Here is a 17,724-nt window from a genome sequence, read left to right as displayed (position 1 = left end):
CTCTAATCTTGTACTGTCCTCTTTCTGCTTATCTGTCCGAGGGGCTCTGAGCCCCTAAAAACTAGACTGCAGTTTCTGAATTCTTCCAGGCTGAGTCTACTCCACCCTATATCCTGGTCCTATACTTAAGGTATAGAGAAACACAACGTTGATTTATATACCTGTTGGGGATCCGAACAGAAATGCAGATGGGAGGCTGGGACAGACACAGGTGGGATGAAGGGATCTGATACTCATCATCCACACGCTCTGCCGTTCCTCTCTGTCTATCCATGGCAGGGCTGGTGAAAGGGTTGAGGTGTCTGGGAGCAAAAGCATACAGGAGAATCAATGTTACAGCTCATTATTATTCTCATACTATATCAATGCTGTGGCAAATACAGAAATTCAGTCAACCACTATCCAAGTGTCCACTAGAGGGTGCATTAAAACACAAAACAACCAACCAGGAAAGTATTCAATGGCAAGGGCCTCACCCCGTAGCCTCCCTGCTCAATCTCCTGCAGCTGAAATGACAGCTCAACTGCTCAATTCCCCCGAACATCCATTGTTCAACACAATAGAGAACCACCAAATCAAATCTCTTTGTAGTTAAAAGGGAAATAGGCAATCAGCAGGCAACATTGGAGGAACCACTGTCCATCATGACTGGGCCCTACGGCATCCATAACTTATTATTGATACAATAATGTCATGTATATAACCCAGTAAAAATATGATTTAACCACATGAAAATACTGCAAGAAAGGGGGAAGGAAGAGGAAAAGCCATAGGATCGGAATGGACTTCCTGTGTCCTTGGCAAGGAGTTGAATGACATTTCCTCTCAACACTGATCTAAGGCAAGTTCCCCCCCCCACCCCATGGTTAGGATTAGGAGAAGGTTAGCTTATCCTATATCTGTGCTTAGGGGCAGTTATTACCCAGAGGCCCTTGACAGACCCCGCAGGATGGACATCACATCCCGTTTCATTTGAGCACTTCCCCTTAAGTTTGTTTGTAAAGCCATAGAGCCACTAGATCCTGTTGGTCTTGCGTAATGGATGCACGTGTCTAAACAAGGCTCTTAGGCTGAGCTCTTCGGGATACACAGCAAAGCACAGTTCCAGCTTCACAATAACAAACCAGTTTGTATAAAGGGCACTGAAGAACTAGGAGTAGCTCTGACAAAGGTGGTTTTGCCGAAAAACCTTAGCTACAATAAACTGACATTTGCATTGATACTATACAGTAGGACCGTGTGTGTGTGTGGTTGTGTGACAGCATAGTGGACACACTCACTTGTGGCTGTTGGCGAGGGTGGGCGGGGGAGGGGAGTTCCGTAGAGGAGGGATGTCATACTCATCACTGACCTGGAGGCCATTTGAGAAGGGCTGCAGACACACAGACCAAGAGACAGACACTCAGACAAAGAGACATCAGTGTAGGAAATAGTGTAACAAATATATACAGTATATCCATGGTGGAGGCCAACTTTACTGAGCGGATAACAGGTAACTGGTTGAAAGTCAGACCCATCCATCAACAACCCATTCACTATACCTTTAATAATGACCCTGGGCAGAGGTTGGCATGCCCCCTGAACACAACCATCTGGATGCTGTGCCCACTGCCCACCTCACCGGACACACTGTCCCGGAGGACGGCAGTCTCAGGGTTTTATCCTTGGGCAATCTGTGGGATCCAGCTAGTGGTATTTGATCGGCAGGGTTGGGGTCAATTCAATGGAATTATAATTCACAAACTGATAATGCCACTTTCATCTTCTATGATGATTTTTCAATACACGAATAGAGTTGAGTAATTGATCGTAGTTAAAGGTGTGTAGATTTGAGCTTTGAAATAGTGCTAAATGGCCATGATAAATCGGTAGAGATCAAGGAATGAGATCACATGATAAAGAATGCTCTGTGGAGAGCGCTGTTTTGGTCCAAACAAAGCACTCAAATCTGTTCTCTGAGCTCTGGGCCTTTGTTTACATGAATATGAATGTTTGCCTAAAAAAAGGTATCATATTGACATTTTCTAATATTCAGTGTGGCCAAAGAAGGCAGCAACGCGTAAAGCTACATGCTTCCCCTTTAAAATTTAATTGACCCCAACCCTGGTGGCAACTGGCAACATAGTGTGGGAGAGTCACACCTGCAGCCCTCCACCATGTCAGCTGGGTTTGGGAGGTGGAATGTGACAGGCAGATGTTTTCCACTGCAACGATTAGGGTTAATCCTGGGGCAAAAAAACAATCCATAATTATGGAGCACACCGAGGCAGAATACTCACACACCCAGATTAGCCCCGACTCAACTAAGTGTGTGCAGTCAAACATGATCTTACAGTGGAAAGCAGAGCTGCTGTCCAGTTCTCGGTGGGAGTGCATACATGGATCTGCCCTTTCATATCCATTTCAAGAGTAGCAGATAAAAACTGAATAAAAGCTATTATAAAACAAGTCTTCAGCTAAGATGGCAAAGTGTGTTTTAACCACTTCTTGAACAAATAGACACTTTTGGTGTTAACGGTAATTTTCAATGGTCCTTTGGTCCTTTGTGGGTTTGTTTAATGCTGGGACCATATATACTGAAAAATGTATGCACTCACTGCAATGTAAGTCGCTTTGGATAAAAGCATCAGCTAAATGGCATATATTATTATTATATTATTATATACAGTGAGAGACCTACAGCTTCCTAATTGTTTTTAGTTGCACCTAGGACGAGGACACTATATGCAAATGCTCCATAATCAGTCAGCCTACAGCCAGAGGGGGAGAGAGAGAGGGAGAGAGAGAGAGTAGACTTTCAAATATTCAAGTTTCTTACACCATTTCAATGTTGCACATACAATTGGATGTCTATGAAAATGGCTAAATCACCCAGAGCACCCAATTTATAATAATTGCAAGGACAGTCACCTTTGCACTGCCAAAATTCATAGCAAGAATAGTGTGAACTTGACTGTTGTTGCTAAGTAACATATAAGTGAATACATCGCACCAGCGTTTTAAATAGATGTGTGAGAGAGCAGAAGATATTGACATGATGTTATGTGGGGTAGCTACTGCCTTCAAACTTAATTTAAACCTATTTAAAGGTGCAAGCAATCTGTAATTCAAACAACAACAAAGTGGGTTCCCCACTTACAATTGCAATGTTTACAAACAATGGTGTAAAACAAGCTTATACTGTATTTTGAGTTCTGATGAAGACAGTTGAACTAAGCTCTTGTTTTTTGGGGGGTGAGTGTCTCTAGTGGGGGTGGGGGGAGGTGAATGTCTTGGGGTGGATGGGCTGAGGGGAAGGTGGGATGTGTGTGTGAGTGGGAATTGTGTATTTGTCTTTTGTTTGTTTATGTCTGTCATTTCATTGTTTGTTGTATTGTTCGCTCCATTATTGTTAAAAAATTCAATATATATATAGTTTTTTTCAGGCAGTTTGTGCCTTGCACTCATCATAACAGAACATGTGAGCAGAGCTGAGCTATCAGAAATCACGCTATTCGCTCACAATTTTTTTTTGGTCTACTGTAGAGTCTACCTTTTAAAAGATAAAATGTGAAGCATTTGCGACACCCAGCCTGGCAGGAATATAAAGCTCTTAACCTTTAAACAACATTTTGTTGTATTAAAACAACATAGGCTATACAAACTGGGATATACACTGAACACTTTATTAGGAACACTATACGGGCCTCCCTTTGCTCTCAAAACAGCCTAAATTCTTCATGGTATTGATTCCACAATATGTCGGAAACAGTCCTTTGAGATTCTGGTCCATGATGACATGATTGCATCACGCAATTCCTGCAGATTTTTCAGGTGCACTTTCAAGCTGTGAATCTCCCGTTCTACCACATCCCAAAGGTGTTCTATTGGATTCAGATCCGGTGACTGGGAAGGCCACTGAAGAACACTGAACTCATTGTCATGTTCATGAAACCAGTTTGAGACAACTTTTGCTTTGTGACATGGTGCATTATCATACTGGAAGTAGCCATTAGAAGATGGGTAAATTGTGGCCATGAAGGGATGCACATGGTCAGCAACAATACTCAAATAGGCTGTGGCATTCAAGCGATGATTGATTGGTGTTAACGCGCCCAAAGTGTGCCAAGAAAACATTCCCCATAACATAACACCACCTCCTGAATGAGAAGGTGTACAGGTGTTTCTAATAAAGTGCTTGGTGAGTGTATAAACGCTAGGCCGGGAGAAGGCCAATGCTCCAGCCTTAGAAACTCTCCACGCTTCAGTCAAAATGTGCTCGCTCCACTTCGCTCTCATGCTGACTCATAATGATCAATGAAAAGATATGCATCCTTAGAATAGGTAGAATGTACAAGAGAGATCTTTTTGTACAATGCGAGCACATTTTACTCTCACCTTGGGGCTGTCCGAGAGGGAATTGTCCATCCTGTGATATGACCGCCCGTTGCCTGCGTCCATGGACAGGCAGCTGAGGGGCCTCCCGTTGATGTGAGAGGGTGCAGAGTGGGCCAGTTTGGGCGAGCAGTCTCCCCCCGTCCTATGGGGGTCGGCCAGGGGGCTCCCTTTGGGACACCAGGCCTCGGAGGATAGCTGGGGGTCGCAAGGCACGCCGGTGGAGGAGGAGGGGTGAGGTAGCCAGGTGAGCCGTCTGTCTGGGGGGATGGGAGGGGGGCGCTCCGGAGGAGGCGGGGGAGGAGGGTCCCTCTGCGGAGGCGGAGGGGCAGGTAGAGGCTTGTCCTGTTTCCTGGCCATCCCTGGGGAAGACTGTGTGTGTGTGTGGGGGGGGGGATAGGTGTTCAATTACAGTACACATAAAGCACATAAAATATAAAGCATCAACAGTAAACCCCTGACCCACCTTTGGGGAGCCAGTGGGGCTGGCGGAGGGGGAGCAGATGACACCTTTCTGGATGAGGTCCAGGCGAGGTGGGACGGGGGGCAGGCTGAGGTGCTGGATGTTCAGGGAATCGCCATGAGCTTTCCTCGGCTGGCTCATAGGGGAGGAGTTGGGTGACATCACTGGGGAGTTTTGTCTTTCTGTACACTGCTAAAAGAGGAAAGAGAAATAACAGCTGTCCAGCCACACACAACTGTTCAGTGCTTTGTATTTTGGACATGGAGGGCTCCAATTTTCTTCCGCTAAAGAGCGCCGAGCACCACTAAAACCATGTGCAAACACCGTTTTGGTAATTTGGTGTCACCACAAAGGGTGTCTGACCAACACAAACTTTGCATCAATATAGGCGAAGCAGTAAGTGGGAGTGTTCAGAGGGTGGGCGAGGGGAGTGGGACAATTATCCATTCCATGTTCAATAATTATCAATCGGCAAAAGTAGACATTTATTTGATCATAACTGGCACAGCAGTTATAATAGCAGGATAATCCCTTATACAGTGGCCCAGTGGTTAATAGGTTTACGCCGCCATTGCAGCGGTGGTCTACATCAATGCTGCTGCCGCAGCAGACACAAGGTGTGAAGTGCTGCCGAAAGCCACCACAAGGTTGCGACAACAGCTGTGAAGGATGTTTGAAAAGAGAATGGTTTGCCTTATCAGATAAATTGGCAAAATCTAGTTTATTATAGCAGCTCTTGAATTACAGAGATGAAGAGTGGAAATGGTTTGAATATTATATCATACCGTCATCCCACATTCTCTCACAGTGCAGGTAACCAGGGGAAATGTTTTAGCGCAATCTGACATGAATAAGCATGAGTCGGCTTTAATAATGCAACATATTTATTACAGAATGAAGTTAGGGATTTTCATGCGAGACAGGGGTAAGGATTTTGGGTTTCAGTGGGATTGAGACTGGATAGAAAAGTAGCCTACAGTTGTTAGGGACGTAGGAAGTATACTTTGCGAGGGGTGCTGCCTAAAATGTTGTGACAGGGGTGAAGGAGGGGCTTTGTATATCACCTGTTAAACAAGCAATTCTGTTGACAGATCAACTACATCAATTTCCAGCTGATTTAGTCTCATTTGTCATTGATTAGATATGGTAATGTCATTGTAATCAGCCTGTAGTCAGTCTCTATTCAGCTTTCCAATAAAGTGTGCATGGATTTGGCAGAGCCTATTGTGACGCTTCACTGTGACCCTCATTTGCTGACAAAATCGCTCACCTTCCCCCAGTCCACACTTTCCCCCACATCTTGCCACACTATATTGTAATTCCCTGCCACCACCAACATTTGAAAAAAGAGTTTGTTCTGTCTGTATAAATTACTGAACCCTCATCATCCTAGACATCACATAGTCTAGACATCACACTGGTTAGGCTACTCCTAAACCCTGCACTTCCAAGCTGGGTAGCCTAAAAAAGAATTGTACCTCTAGAAGACTGTCTAGTGGCTAGATAAATTGTCACGCTTTTGTTTGTTAATGGGAAACAATTTGAGCTTGTTGTAAGCAGAGCTCAAGCAAGCACACACAGGAGCTGAATCAAAATGTGTAGCCTACAGATCATGTCACACATATCAAGAACTGTCCAAGGCTACAGCAATGATATGACACCTATATGAAAGTTATTATAGCCAACTATGATACGTGATGGTATGATGGATAGGGGCGGAAAATAACAGTCAAATACAGAGAGTAGACAACTACAAATGACTTGTTGGATACAGGCAGTAAAACAGTGGAAATACATGGTATGTAACCATTTTTGATTGATTCATGAAAGCTCTCATTTCAATCATGTGAAATACATTCAATGTGAACTTGTGGTGCCAGAGCAGAAAGTTAATGATGAACTGCGCTCTTTGCTTTGTGAGCGTGCTGTGTCCATATAGCATACTGCTGAAATGCGCAGAATCAACAGAGAAACATTTTATGAGTTAATTAATATGCAATTACGAGCAAACACTGCCACATATATTCCATGTCTGTCATAATTGTATGAAGTGTCCATGAAGACATGATTTGTTCTAAATAAAGGATTATCCAAAGATATCATTTGGAATTTCTCCAACCAGACAATAATTTGTCCTTTTCCAAATTAAAAAAACAACTCTAAAGCTACTCTTCATGTCATTCATCAGGCAGCAATGTTTGTAAACACTGAAAGGGGTCGATAACACATTGCAAGCATTTCCATTAGAATTGCTCAACAATGCCTCCTGGTGGTTGTATTGCTGAGGTGAATTACCTGAAATAAAACATGGTAAAGCGTGAATCTTTTAAACTATGACCTACTGTTAGTAAATCCACTACAACATATGTTGAAGTAGGCCTTGTGTATATTCTCGCATTATGAAATTCTGAATGCTATATATTCCCTAAAACATCGAATGACCAATGTTGCATACATCGATCGCCTCTATGCTCTGTGCCAATTACTAATGAAAGTATGCTACTGTGCATGTCTAGAATATCTTAAACATTGTATACTGTACAGACTACAGGCAAATATGCATACAGTAGGTAGTGAGTCAACTTGACTCTTTCACACATTTTATTTGAGGCATTTAACCTCAGCAAAACAATAGGGGGAATAGTTGAGCCATTGTAATGGATAGGCAATGTGTTCTTAAATAGTAGCTCATATCTGCATCTCCACTTGCCCCATTTGTGAACTGATCTTAATTTTAAATTTTAATGTCATTTTAATTCATGTTTTTTACAATGGCATTGACACAAAGTGGGCAAGCAGACAGTATTTTACAGTAGGTTATAGCCTTTCATTCTTTGTAGTTTTATTTGACAGTATTATTTGAAAGCAGTCCAAGTATTTGATGATTAGTTTGGAGTGAATGGGACAGTGAGAGCGGGCCAATCAGATGTGCATGCTATTGTACATGATACTTGCTACTGTACCCGTTGGCAGTAAAAAATCGTTGGATCTGATTCCTTTAACTTAATGCTATTCTACCTTTAGGCCTAGCCATTTTTACAATGACATTGTCGTGTTTCTTTGATTCATTAGCAGTCTAAGGACAACATTATTGGAGATTTGTAGATGGCGCTCGAGTCGCACTTGTCTTGTGGCTCACTTTCAGACTTTTTCGGATATGACCAGCATTTCATTCATAAATGTTGTTTCATTCATTCATTCATTCTTCAGGGAAGATGCCAATGAAAAATGGCATATTCAATGGATTAAATAAACACTAGTTTTCCTCCTGTCCCGTCCATCCAGTCTCTCCGAGGCTGTTGCGTGTAGTGCTTATTTTACAATATTAGGCTATAGCCTATTATTTCAAGGACAGTATTATATATAAGCACTATTCGGACGGGATTCGTAGGGTAATGTAATCATAATGGGCAGCAATCTACAGTACCATATGGGGCGGGGTGGGGGAAGGTAATGGAGGAATTAGTCTCTTTAGTTAGTTAATATCTTTCCTAAAAATGTAAAACTTTATTCTGTAATCAGGTTGCATTATCAAAGCAGACTTGTGCTCATTCATGTCAAAATACCGCTAACACACTTCCCGATTCTCCTTGCTGCCAATAGGAGAGCTTAGGTAGAGAATGCCTGATGACGGTATGAGAGTAAATAATGATATAAAAATGTCTACTCTTTATCTTCCTGTAATTCATGAACTGATCTGCCATCTAAATCATCTTGATTTTGACAAATATAGGAGATATCTTTTTCAAACATCCTTAACAGCTGTTGTCACGGCTTCACAACTTGTGTCTGCTGCAGCAGCGGTATTGAGGTAGCCAACCAATGTGATGGCAGTATAAACCTTTTAAACACTGACCTACTGTCCCTATTATCCTGTAGTCATCATCCTGAAAGTTGTAAAATTCCACTTCTTCTATCCATGGTAATATTGGGAGGGGAGGTAATAGAAACAAGCATACACTAGGCCTAAATAGGTTCTAAATAGGTCCCAATTCAAGCAGTTGCAGATAAAGGCAAACCTCACTGTGGGTTCATTCAGAATGTTTATTACCACATTGACACACCCTGCACACTGTTCCCTCTTGCAGACATATATACTATGCCCTGAGTGAAACATCTGGTCAGTACCTACACATGTGTGAGAAATGCATCAGTACCTTCCTGATGGAGGCCAGTCCGTTCATAACTAGACAGTCCTCTCGGTCCTCCTCATCGTCCAGGTCCAGCATGGGCGAGCTGAAGTGGTCCAGGAAGAAGCATTTGGCGCCCTCATTCCGTGGGTCAAAGGGGTCCACGATGATGGGCTCTGTGCCTTTTATCTCACACCGGCAGAAAGGGCAGCCCTGACCATCCGACTCCTGCCCAAAGACCCAAATAGAGCTTTTGTAAAGACTGACACACATAAGATTACACCATCATGTGCCCACACACACACATGAACATGGACATATTGCTGCAATATTTGGGGAGCATAAGGAAGCACTTTTGCCATAGGATCTCAACTTTAGCAAGAGGCAATTGCAGACAGCTGGGGGGACACATGGTTTCATTCAACAAGACCTGCAGTCTTAAGTTCTACATCTCTCCTTTTCCCTCTTTAAGAGCATTGGCAGAGTAAATTGGACCCATGCACACACACACACATTAAGCAGGAAGCTATACTGTCATCTTACAACCCTCAGTGCCCTGAATACAGATTCCACATGGCAGACCTGTCAAGTCAGGGCTAAAAATAAATAAATAAAATGCTCTGTCTTTCATGATGAGGGTTTCTTCTCCTTCAACTGCGCAAATCAAAGGGGGACGATATTTACAAGAACAAAAGAGGATCATGGCAGCCATCTGGTTGGGGACTTGCAATAGGCATCAAAGCATTTTTTTGAAACCTAATCCTAATTATAGTGGGAGGAGCCCAAGGGGAGGGGGTGGGGGGTGGGGGGGGTTGCACACTGACACCGCAGAAAAGCCCTATCCTCAGAAGACTAGCTTCCTGTGTGCCTGTTCACACACAGACACATTTTAAGCAGACATCTCCAACAGACCTGGGTCAAATGTCAGTTTGATTTATTTAAACTACTCTAATGCAGCGCACCTAATGGTTCTTCAATATGGAACGAATGGAAAAATCCAATAGGTTGGCAATAGGTTCAGCTTAGCATAAGTATCATTGAGAGCAAAACAATGGACCATTCGAACAGCATGCCAGTAAGATGAGGTCAGTTTATTATTTGGGAAAACTGTCTTTAACACTCTTCATTGCAGGGCAGATAGGCTCTATAGCAATGCATTTTGTAAAAGCAGACAAGGATAGGCAATACCTGTTCATATCCTACAGAGCCATGCTCTTCTGCCCCCAACAATTTCCTTGAGCTAAAATGCTGTCGTTTAAGACACCAGGATGTGGTTACAGAATCCTTTGAGCAACGGCAGCTGTTTTCCATGTTATGAATAAGGGCTAGAAACACAGGTACCTCCTCAATGAGTAATCTTGGGGGGGGTGTTCAACTGAAACATATCAGGGTTTTTTAGTCCTCCAAAAGCAGGACTGGAGGTTCCCTCTGTGTGACTAACACACCCCACACATGATATCACTGCGCTGACACACACATTTCTCTGTACCCGTGGAGATGGAAGGTGGGGCTGGGTCACATGAACACGTCATCAGAACAGGAAATGTGACAAACAATGTGGGTGCCCTTGGGCCCTGTTCGGATGATAGCACCCAGGGGAATCACTGTGCACAGTGGAAAAAATTGTGAAACGGAAGATGTAGGTTCACGTACTGTACGTAACCCAGTGCCAACTTCAGGCTACACCAGGCAGATAGATAAGGAGTTAGTTAGAGTTGGATGCTTTTATGATCTCTATAATATATTTTTAATTCACCTTTATTAATTGATAGCCCTTTTAGCTTCGGGGCTTGTGTGAACTGAAAGAGAACCACGTGTCAATTGCCAATTTTACTGCTCTCCAAAACAGTTAAATTGTGTTTATAAATACAAAATGTTCTGATCTTCATGTAATGATGTGACATTTGCTCTGTATTCATTTACCCTTTCAGTAACTTTATCTCTTCATAATCACTACTGTTTGCACACAGGACATCTGTGGTGTGTAATCAGGATCCCACTGTGATTAATCTCAGTGGGTTTAAAGAGCACATTTCTGGAAAACATGAATAAATCTACTAATATGTGACACCTAACACCTAACATAGTGAAAAGAGTGGAATCAGTAAGCAAGAGAGGCAAACTGAAGCAAAAGTGGCATTGGTGTCTATGTTCCAGCTAAAGATAATAATCTGACAGTGGCGTCAGCACAGCCCTGATGTATCTGTTTACTTGGAAAAAGCAGCACAGATGTCCCATTGCAGGGGGAGACACAGAGAGGAGCTCTGGCACCACTACTAATGACTCATTAAGACGGTAATTGCTAACATACACACTGCCACATCAGAGGATCAGACACACAAACACACACACACACACACATCCCAGGTTCCCATTACCTGCCAGGCTGTCAGACAGTAGGTGCACATGAGGTGTCCACAGGGCTCAATCTTTACATCTTTGTCATTCTCGGCGCAGATCTTACACAGCTGGAAGGTGGAGCCCATCTCACAGTACAGCTCATACTGCTCCTGTGAGACCAGAGCAGGCTCGGTTAGCAGTGAGGTAACACAGACACACAGACACACAGCCACACACACAATCACTGACCTGGGTGACTTTAATGTGATCATGAGGAGTGGGTTCACACAAATCTGTAAGGTCCGGGTTATAACTGCGTCCATCAGGAAACAAGTAACTGAGTGAGAGAGAGGAAAAAAAGACATCTGAGTACCTAAATAACAATGTAGATATAGGTGGACTACAGTTCTGACACAAGCTAAATCTGTTACAGTTACACTATCTGAAATGTTCAGAAAGCGTAAACATTGTAACAATGACTTTCCATGACAAACCGTAATTGCACCTCTTTAACAGAGAAGATAAAATTACAATGCCATGGCTCAGATAAAAATAATTTTAGCTAATTTTCATGTAGCATGACACATTAACAATATTATGACACATTAACAATATTATTCCAATCCTCTCTGATCTACACAAGTACATAGTGGGTGGGTACTAAGGGTCAATTTGGGATACGGTGCCTATGATCTGACAGCCTACTCCACCGCCCAGACAGGCAGCGAGGCTAATGTACTTTCATGCATAATTGCATCCCAGGCCATTTTGTAGGAGAAGTGGGCCACCTTTGCTCGCCTCCCAATAGCGCTTTAAACTAAAAGCACTCAAGTGTGAGGAGAGAGGTCCAACTGCATTTACATAGGCCATCAGCCCTGGGTGCCTGAACAGTTAAGGCAGTAAGGATATAAGAAAGTAAGTCAGTGTTTGATAGGTGGATGGTAACGTTGTCTGTCTACACCCAGGCAATGAAATTCTCTCCCAAATGAAGAGGGGTTGACAAACATACACCCTTTTAATGAACTGTGGCAATTGATTCCTTTTTCCTTTTAGAGAAGAATTTCAGTTTACTATTTGACCCTTCATAAGCACCCCATTACTACACAGACCATTGGTTTGGTTGAGCCACCAAAGCGCTCAAATTCAGATCAGACTTGGGGAAAGGAGGCAAGGTGGAGCACAGAGACAGAGTGGCTGGCTGTTGAGATATAGAGTTCACAAGATGTCGCTGGCAGTGACGGTCTCATAATTTGATCAAAGGCACAGAGGTGTGTTCGCCCCCCGTTCCCCCATCCCATGTCCTAGTATTTGATGAAACTCAAGGTGTATAGCAAGAGGCCAAGCTGTGATTGACAATTACAAAAGTGAGGTTGTGTCCAAAAGGAAGTGTTTGATGTGTGTAGAAGCCTGTAATTGACAGCCGAAGAGGACCCACAGAAAGAAGCAAATAGGTCCATGAAGCCTCCCTCAAAGACATTCTGACAGCTGCTTTGTCAGCCTCAGACAGACACATGGAGCTTCATCTAGGAGAGCTATACTGCCAGCACACAACAGACAGCCTAGGGCTAGGCAGTAGCTCATAAAAAAAAATAGGCTGCTGCTATTATTTTTTCAGATGTTTTGCAATAGGGTGGTGCTGGGATTTGGGACTATGATTTGACCTAAACGGTTCTGTAACGTTCACACAGCAAATATTAAAAATTCGTAAAAGATTTAGCTTTGACAAGCATTTGGTGGCAAATTATTTGATTGATTGATTGATTGATTGACTAAAGAGGTGGGGGTACTTACAACCCTTCTCTGCAGCCGTCGATGAGGGCCTGGAAGAGGGGCTTGTTGTGAGGGATGGTCTGCAGGATGTTGCTGTCGTTGGTGACGTAGCCGATGGCCCACTGGCCCAGCCGAGTGCAGCTCAGTCTGAAGATGTAGCTTGGGAGGAGAGGAGGGAACGTTAGACACACAAGTCATGTAAGACAGGACATGAAATAGAATCATATGGGTTACTAAATAGGCTATTATACAGTATCTACCTAATGTACAGTATATTGTAAATGTGAAACAGATATATCAAATCTGTGTATAATTACTGCCATGATAAATCACAAAAACTCCAAATTCAGTTTACAGCAGAATCAAAAAGGACAGCATAACCAACACCATAATCACCATAATCAATTCCATTTTTGCAATGAACTTGAAACAAGCCATAACCCCAAATCCAAGACTACATTTAAACATACATCTATAGTTGAATAAACCAGTTTACTGTCCAGCTACAGGAAGTGGGTAAATACACATGCTGCAGATCTACTGTAGGACAACATAGTATTTCCTTTCAATGACTTTACACAGCATGCAAGGTGGGCAGGGATTACACTTTTGGGACTATTCCATTGGTTCCAGGTAAACTAAATGAACCACACCTATTTGAAAGAAAACATTTGAAAGTATTGAATAGCCTCTCACCCTCTACCCTGAGATAGTGACTGGGATTACTTAGTGCTATACATGCAGCCCATGAATGGGCCCTGAACACACAGTATAATGTTGAACAATCCTGGCCTCCTGTTGATTACATCTACCCACATGTTCACCTCTGATACACACACACACACACACACTGGAGAGAACCCTCTGTATTGATCTCTCTTTGTTACTGTTTGCTGACGGCCTTTGAGACACAGCACTTCAATGCACAGATGTGGCTACCATGGAGTATATGCGTTTCCTGGTTTATATAAAGCTTTTCATGAATAATGAATAAAGAATTTGAAAAATGAGACACAGAATCTGGAATACAACTGAACACAACCCTCCAACCAGAGAGGGAGAGTTGACCGTAATATGATCCCAGCTCCACTGCATCAAAGGCACACAGCTAAATCCATAATGTATTTGTTTGGGGGGGGGGACTGCTATTCTTTTTCCACAGTAGACAATTACAGAGGCGGTGATTGTGGTCTCTGGTGACGAGTGCCTTTAAAAGCAGATGCTAGCCGTCACTGGGGCCTCGGCTCAGTCAGTCAGTGTAATTAACAACATCCCAAAAACTCATTATTTCCTCCTCCATGTTTAGGCATGGCTGAGGACGAAGACACTCTCAGTCTAATAGCAGCCAACGCTAAGGATGGATTTGATGGAGACTTTGTTTCATCATCGCTGTGCTATTAATTCACCAAAGTCAGATGAGAATAATGGGAACATTGTATGTGTGTCTGTATCTATATGAGTATCTATGTACCAGTTCCTATCCCAATAACCCCATGAGGTATGGGGGTTGTTGCAGTAGTGACTGTGTGTGTGTGTATCAGCAGGATGAGGTGGGAGCATGTAGCTGCTCATCCCGGACGACAGCCCTCCCACACACACAGCTGGGTTTGCTGCGTTCAGGAGATTGGTATTTGCATGCTATGATTCACTGAAGGATCAGGGCCGACCACCCACCATCCCTCTGTTTGCCTTTGTTTGTGTTCATCCTGTGGCTCGCTAGTGCTGAGCATGACAAATCAATGCAGCACACACACACAAACACACACACGCATACACACAAACCAGTCTACACACACACAAACACACACACTTCGAGGTGTATCTGTCTCCCCTTGTTAAAACCAGACAGAGGGTGCCCCTTTGATTATAACTGTTCCTTTTTTATTGCCCTGTCATTACCCTTGCCACATCATTACACAATGCTAAGCCTTAATCATAGGGCACTCCTCTGGGCTCTGGTCGTCTCTCAGTACAGTAGCCCTCTTGTTAGCCTAATCAGCTAATCTGCCAGAGCCTAGATTTATTTCTCCAGCTGTAACCTCCTCTCCAGTGCATTGGCAGACAGACAATGCCGTCAGTGGCAAGAGCAAAGAGTCTAATTTCATTAGCTTCTTTCATTAGCTTCACAGAGAAATTGTCCTTTCCGACTGATTTAGCATTAGTTGGCCCTACTCCAGTGATGATATTTAATGTGTCAAACTTTCCTGAGACCAGGCTTTCTTAGTCTGGAAAGCCTTGGGAAATCTTTTCAGAAAGTACCTACAAAGGGTACTTTTCCATTTGAAATGAGTGACGCCTCTTGACAATACCTTGCTTGGGCGGAGCTCCAAAAAAACATAATTCAGTTTTTCCTTCAGGTTTTCTTCCAAGTTGCAAGCTAGCATAGGCAACAACTCTCTGCAAAAATATTCCTACCCGATCGTAAAAGAGACCCATATAACACCAAGCAGCCATTCTACGGCATGTGTGGGAAGGGTCCTTGGAATGTAACATCCAATGAAATTGTTCGCACATTCTTCCATCACTCTGTCCAGTTCAATCCAAGCCAGATCAGCTAATCTAAAAGTCTCCAGACCTCCAAAGGAGGCGTGAGAACAACATGATTTGGAGGTATGGCTACATGAGAGTAAATGTGGGCAGGTTCAAAGCCAAACTGACACTGGATCAGTATTTAGGGACTATCAATAAAGTCTGAGTAAATCAGACTAGGCCAGGGTAATCAACCACCAAGAAAACACTGGCTCAATGGGACAGTGGTTTCTGACAAGCCTAGGTCCAATTTTGCTGCCTGCCCTGTAAACAAATCAACACATGCAAGCACACACACACACACACACACACACACACATGCACGCACAGTATACAGTCCATACCTGCCGGGTTTGGTGATGTACTTCTGTAGCCGGGCCTTGACCTCATCATAGGTCAGGAAGGCCATGTAGCCTGGGTGAGTTACGGCCAGGAAGTTCCAGTTTCTGAGGATGGAGCCCCACGGCTAGAAGACAGAATAGAGGGAGGAGTTAAAGGGTTGGTTCAAGATTTTAACCTTAACTAATAGTCTAACGCTAACTTATAGCCAGATGGTTCATTACCTTCAAATAGTCTATAGGTCAAGACAAAATGTAATGCAATGGTTCAGAGTTGTTTAAATAGCCACTACTAACTTCAGCTAACTTTAGCCACCACTAACAACAAAACAATTGTTCATCCAAACATGTCAGAGAGTTCATTTGAGGTGATTGTGTCCACAAATGTTGAGCGCCCAAACACTCCCATAGTTTTTTTCAAGACACAATCCAACTGTCCTTCAAGGTCAGATGAAAACTATCTTTTAACATTTTCCATCCTTCGCGGAATAGCACTGGTTTCACACAGTGTGTTGGTGCATGCAGGAAATGGCAAGTCAAAGACAAGACTGCGTAATAGCTAGGGGTGTGCTGATTTCATTTTATGTATTCGTATCCGTTTATTTGGGCTTGATACTCGTGATCAGACACACAGGAGTGAGATTTGAATGCTGGAGCGGGTGATTTGGAATGCCATGAGCTGCGGAAGTTGATCAGAACGCATATTAGTGAGCACCTGTCACTATTCCAACTCACAAATTGCAGACACATCAAAACACACAGCAAAGCTGACTAATGGAGTTATCATTTTGAGATTGAAAAGAATTACGGATAATATCAACAAATTATTAGATGATGATGCGTAAAACGCCCAACATCCGTAACGAGTACTCGTTTTGTCCTAGTATTAGACACAGCCCTAGTAATAGCACACCTGAGAAGATGTATTTGCGTACTGCAAGACAGATGCCAAAATCTTACAGACCCCCCATTTACAAACTCCATATTACCATGTCATATTCAAGTAAATACAAGGTAATACGCTGAATAAAGTATAACTGTATTTCAGCCTGTTCTTTTTTCAAAAGTGGTCAGTCCATTGTAGGTCCCAGTGTTAGCCATCCCCACTGGCCCTCACCAAACAGGATGCACAGCCAATGAATCAACTGAGCCAGTTCATGACGTTCACCAGGAGACTAACCGCCTGCCTGCCAGATCAACCAGCCAAACCTGGGGGGATTACCCCCTAAGAGGCATGAGACTCACTCATCTCCAGCCTATTTGCCTCCCACCACCCTCCCTCATCTGGTGGGGCAAAAGATAAGTCATTTTTTTGACAAATATGTTGTAGGGCTGGGCAGTATATTGAGTTTTAACAATATACTCAATGTATTTTTATGCACAAAATGGCTGTCAGATGTATTTTGCAAGTTTTTTGCTTATGTTTGTTAAGTGTTGGTAGGGTGGACCCAAGTGCGGATGGATAACTCAAGACGAAAGATATAGCAAAAATAAAGTTTCTCTTTAATGAAAGGATTGCGCAGGGTACAAAGGCATTTACTTGGGGAAAAAAAAGGGTAAAAATAAAAGTGGAGAAAACCAGTCTTCATAAACTAAGGTACACACTTCACAAGTGGAGTAAATGGCGAACTAAGAAATAATAATAAACAGGCCAACAAGTACAAGGCAACGGGGGAAATGACTAGATAATACGGACAACAGACTGACTGGCTGGCTGGCTGGCTGGCTGGCTGGCTGGCTGGCTGGCTACACTTACGATCGGACAGGGGGAATCTCTGAC

The 17,724-nt window shown here is 43.2% G+C and overlaps 1 protein-coding gene across 2 annotated transcripts in view; it reads right to left on the bottom strand.

Annotated features, from left to right (window-relative positions):
- The window catches only part of cblb (Cbl proto-oncogene B, E3 ubiquitin protein ligase), a 65,810-nt gene that overhangs the window by 11,223 nt on the left and 36,863 nt on the right, over positions 1-17,724 (bottom strand). For both annotated transcript variants that reach the window (XM_083687369.1, XM_083687370.1), the window contains exons 6-14: positions 15,951-16,072; positions 13,099-13,236; positions 11,557-11,644; positions 11,346-11,477; positions 8,995-9,195; positions 4,841-5,029; positions 4,378-4,746; positions 1,281-1,372; positions 162-302 (exon numbers count right to left, since the gene is read on the bottom strand). In XM_083687369.1, coding sequence (XP_083543495.1) covers positions 162-302; positions 1,281-1,372; positions 4,378-4,746; positions 4,841-5,029; positions 8,995-9,195; positions 11,346-11,477; positions 11,557-11,644; positions 13,099-13,236; positions 15,951-16,072 — 1,472 coding nt within the window. The remainder of the gene's footprint in view (positions 1-161; positions 303-1,280; positions 1,373-4,377; positions 4,747-4,840; positions 5,030-8,994; positions 9,196-11,345; positions 11,478-11,556; positions 11,645-13,098; positions 13,237-15,950; positions 16,073-17,724) is intronic.

Source organism: Argentina silus (assembly GCF_951799395.1).
Source record: "Argentina silus genome assembly, chromosome: 2".
Taxonomy (NCBI): Eukaryota; Metazoa; Chordata; class Actinopteri; order Argentiniformes; family Argentinidae; genus Argentina; species Argentina silus.
The sequence above is the reverse complement of the archived record's forward strand: the minus strand, read 5'-3'. Positions and strand labels throughout refer to the sequence as shown.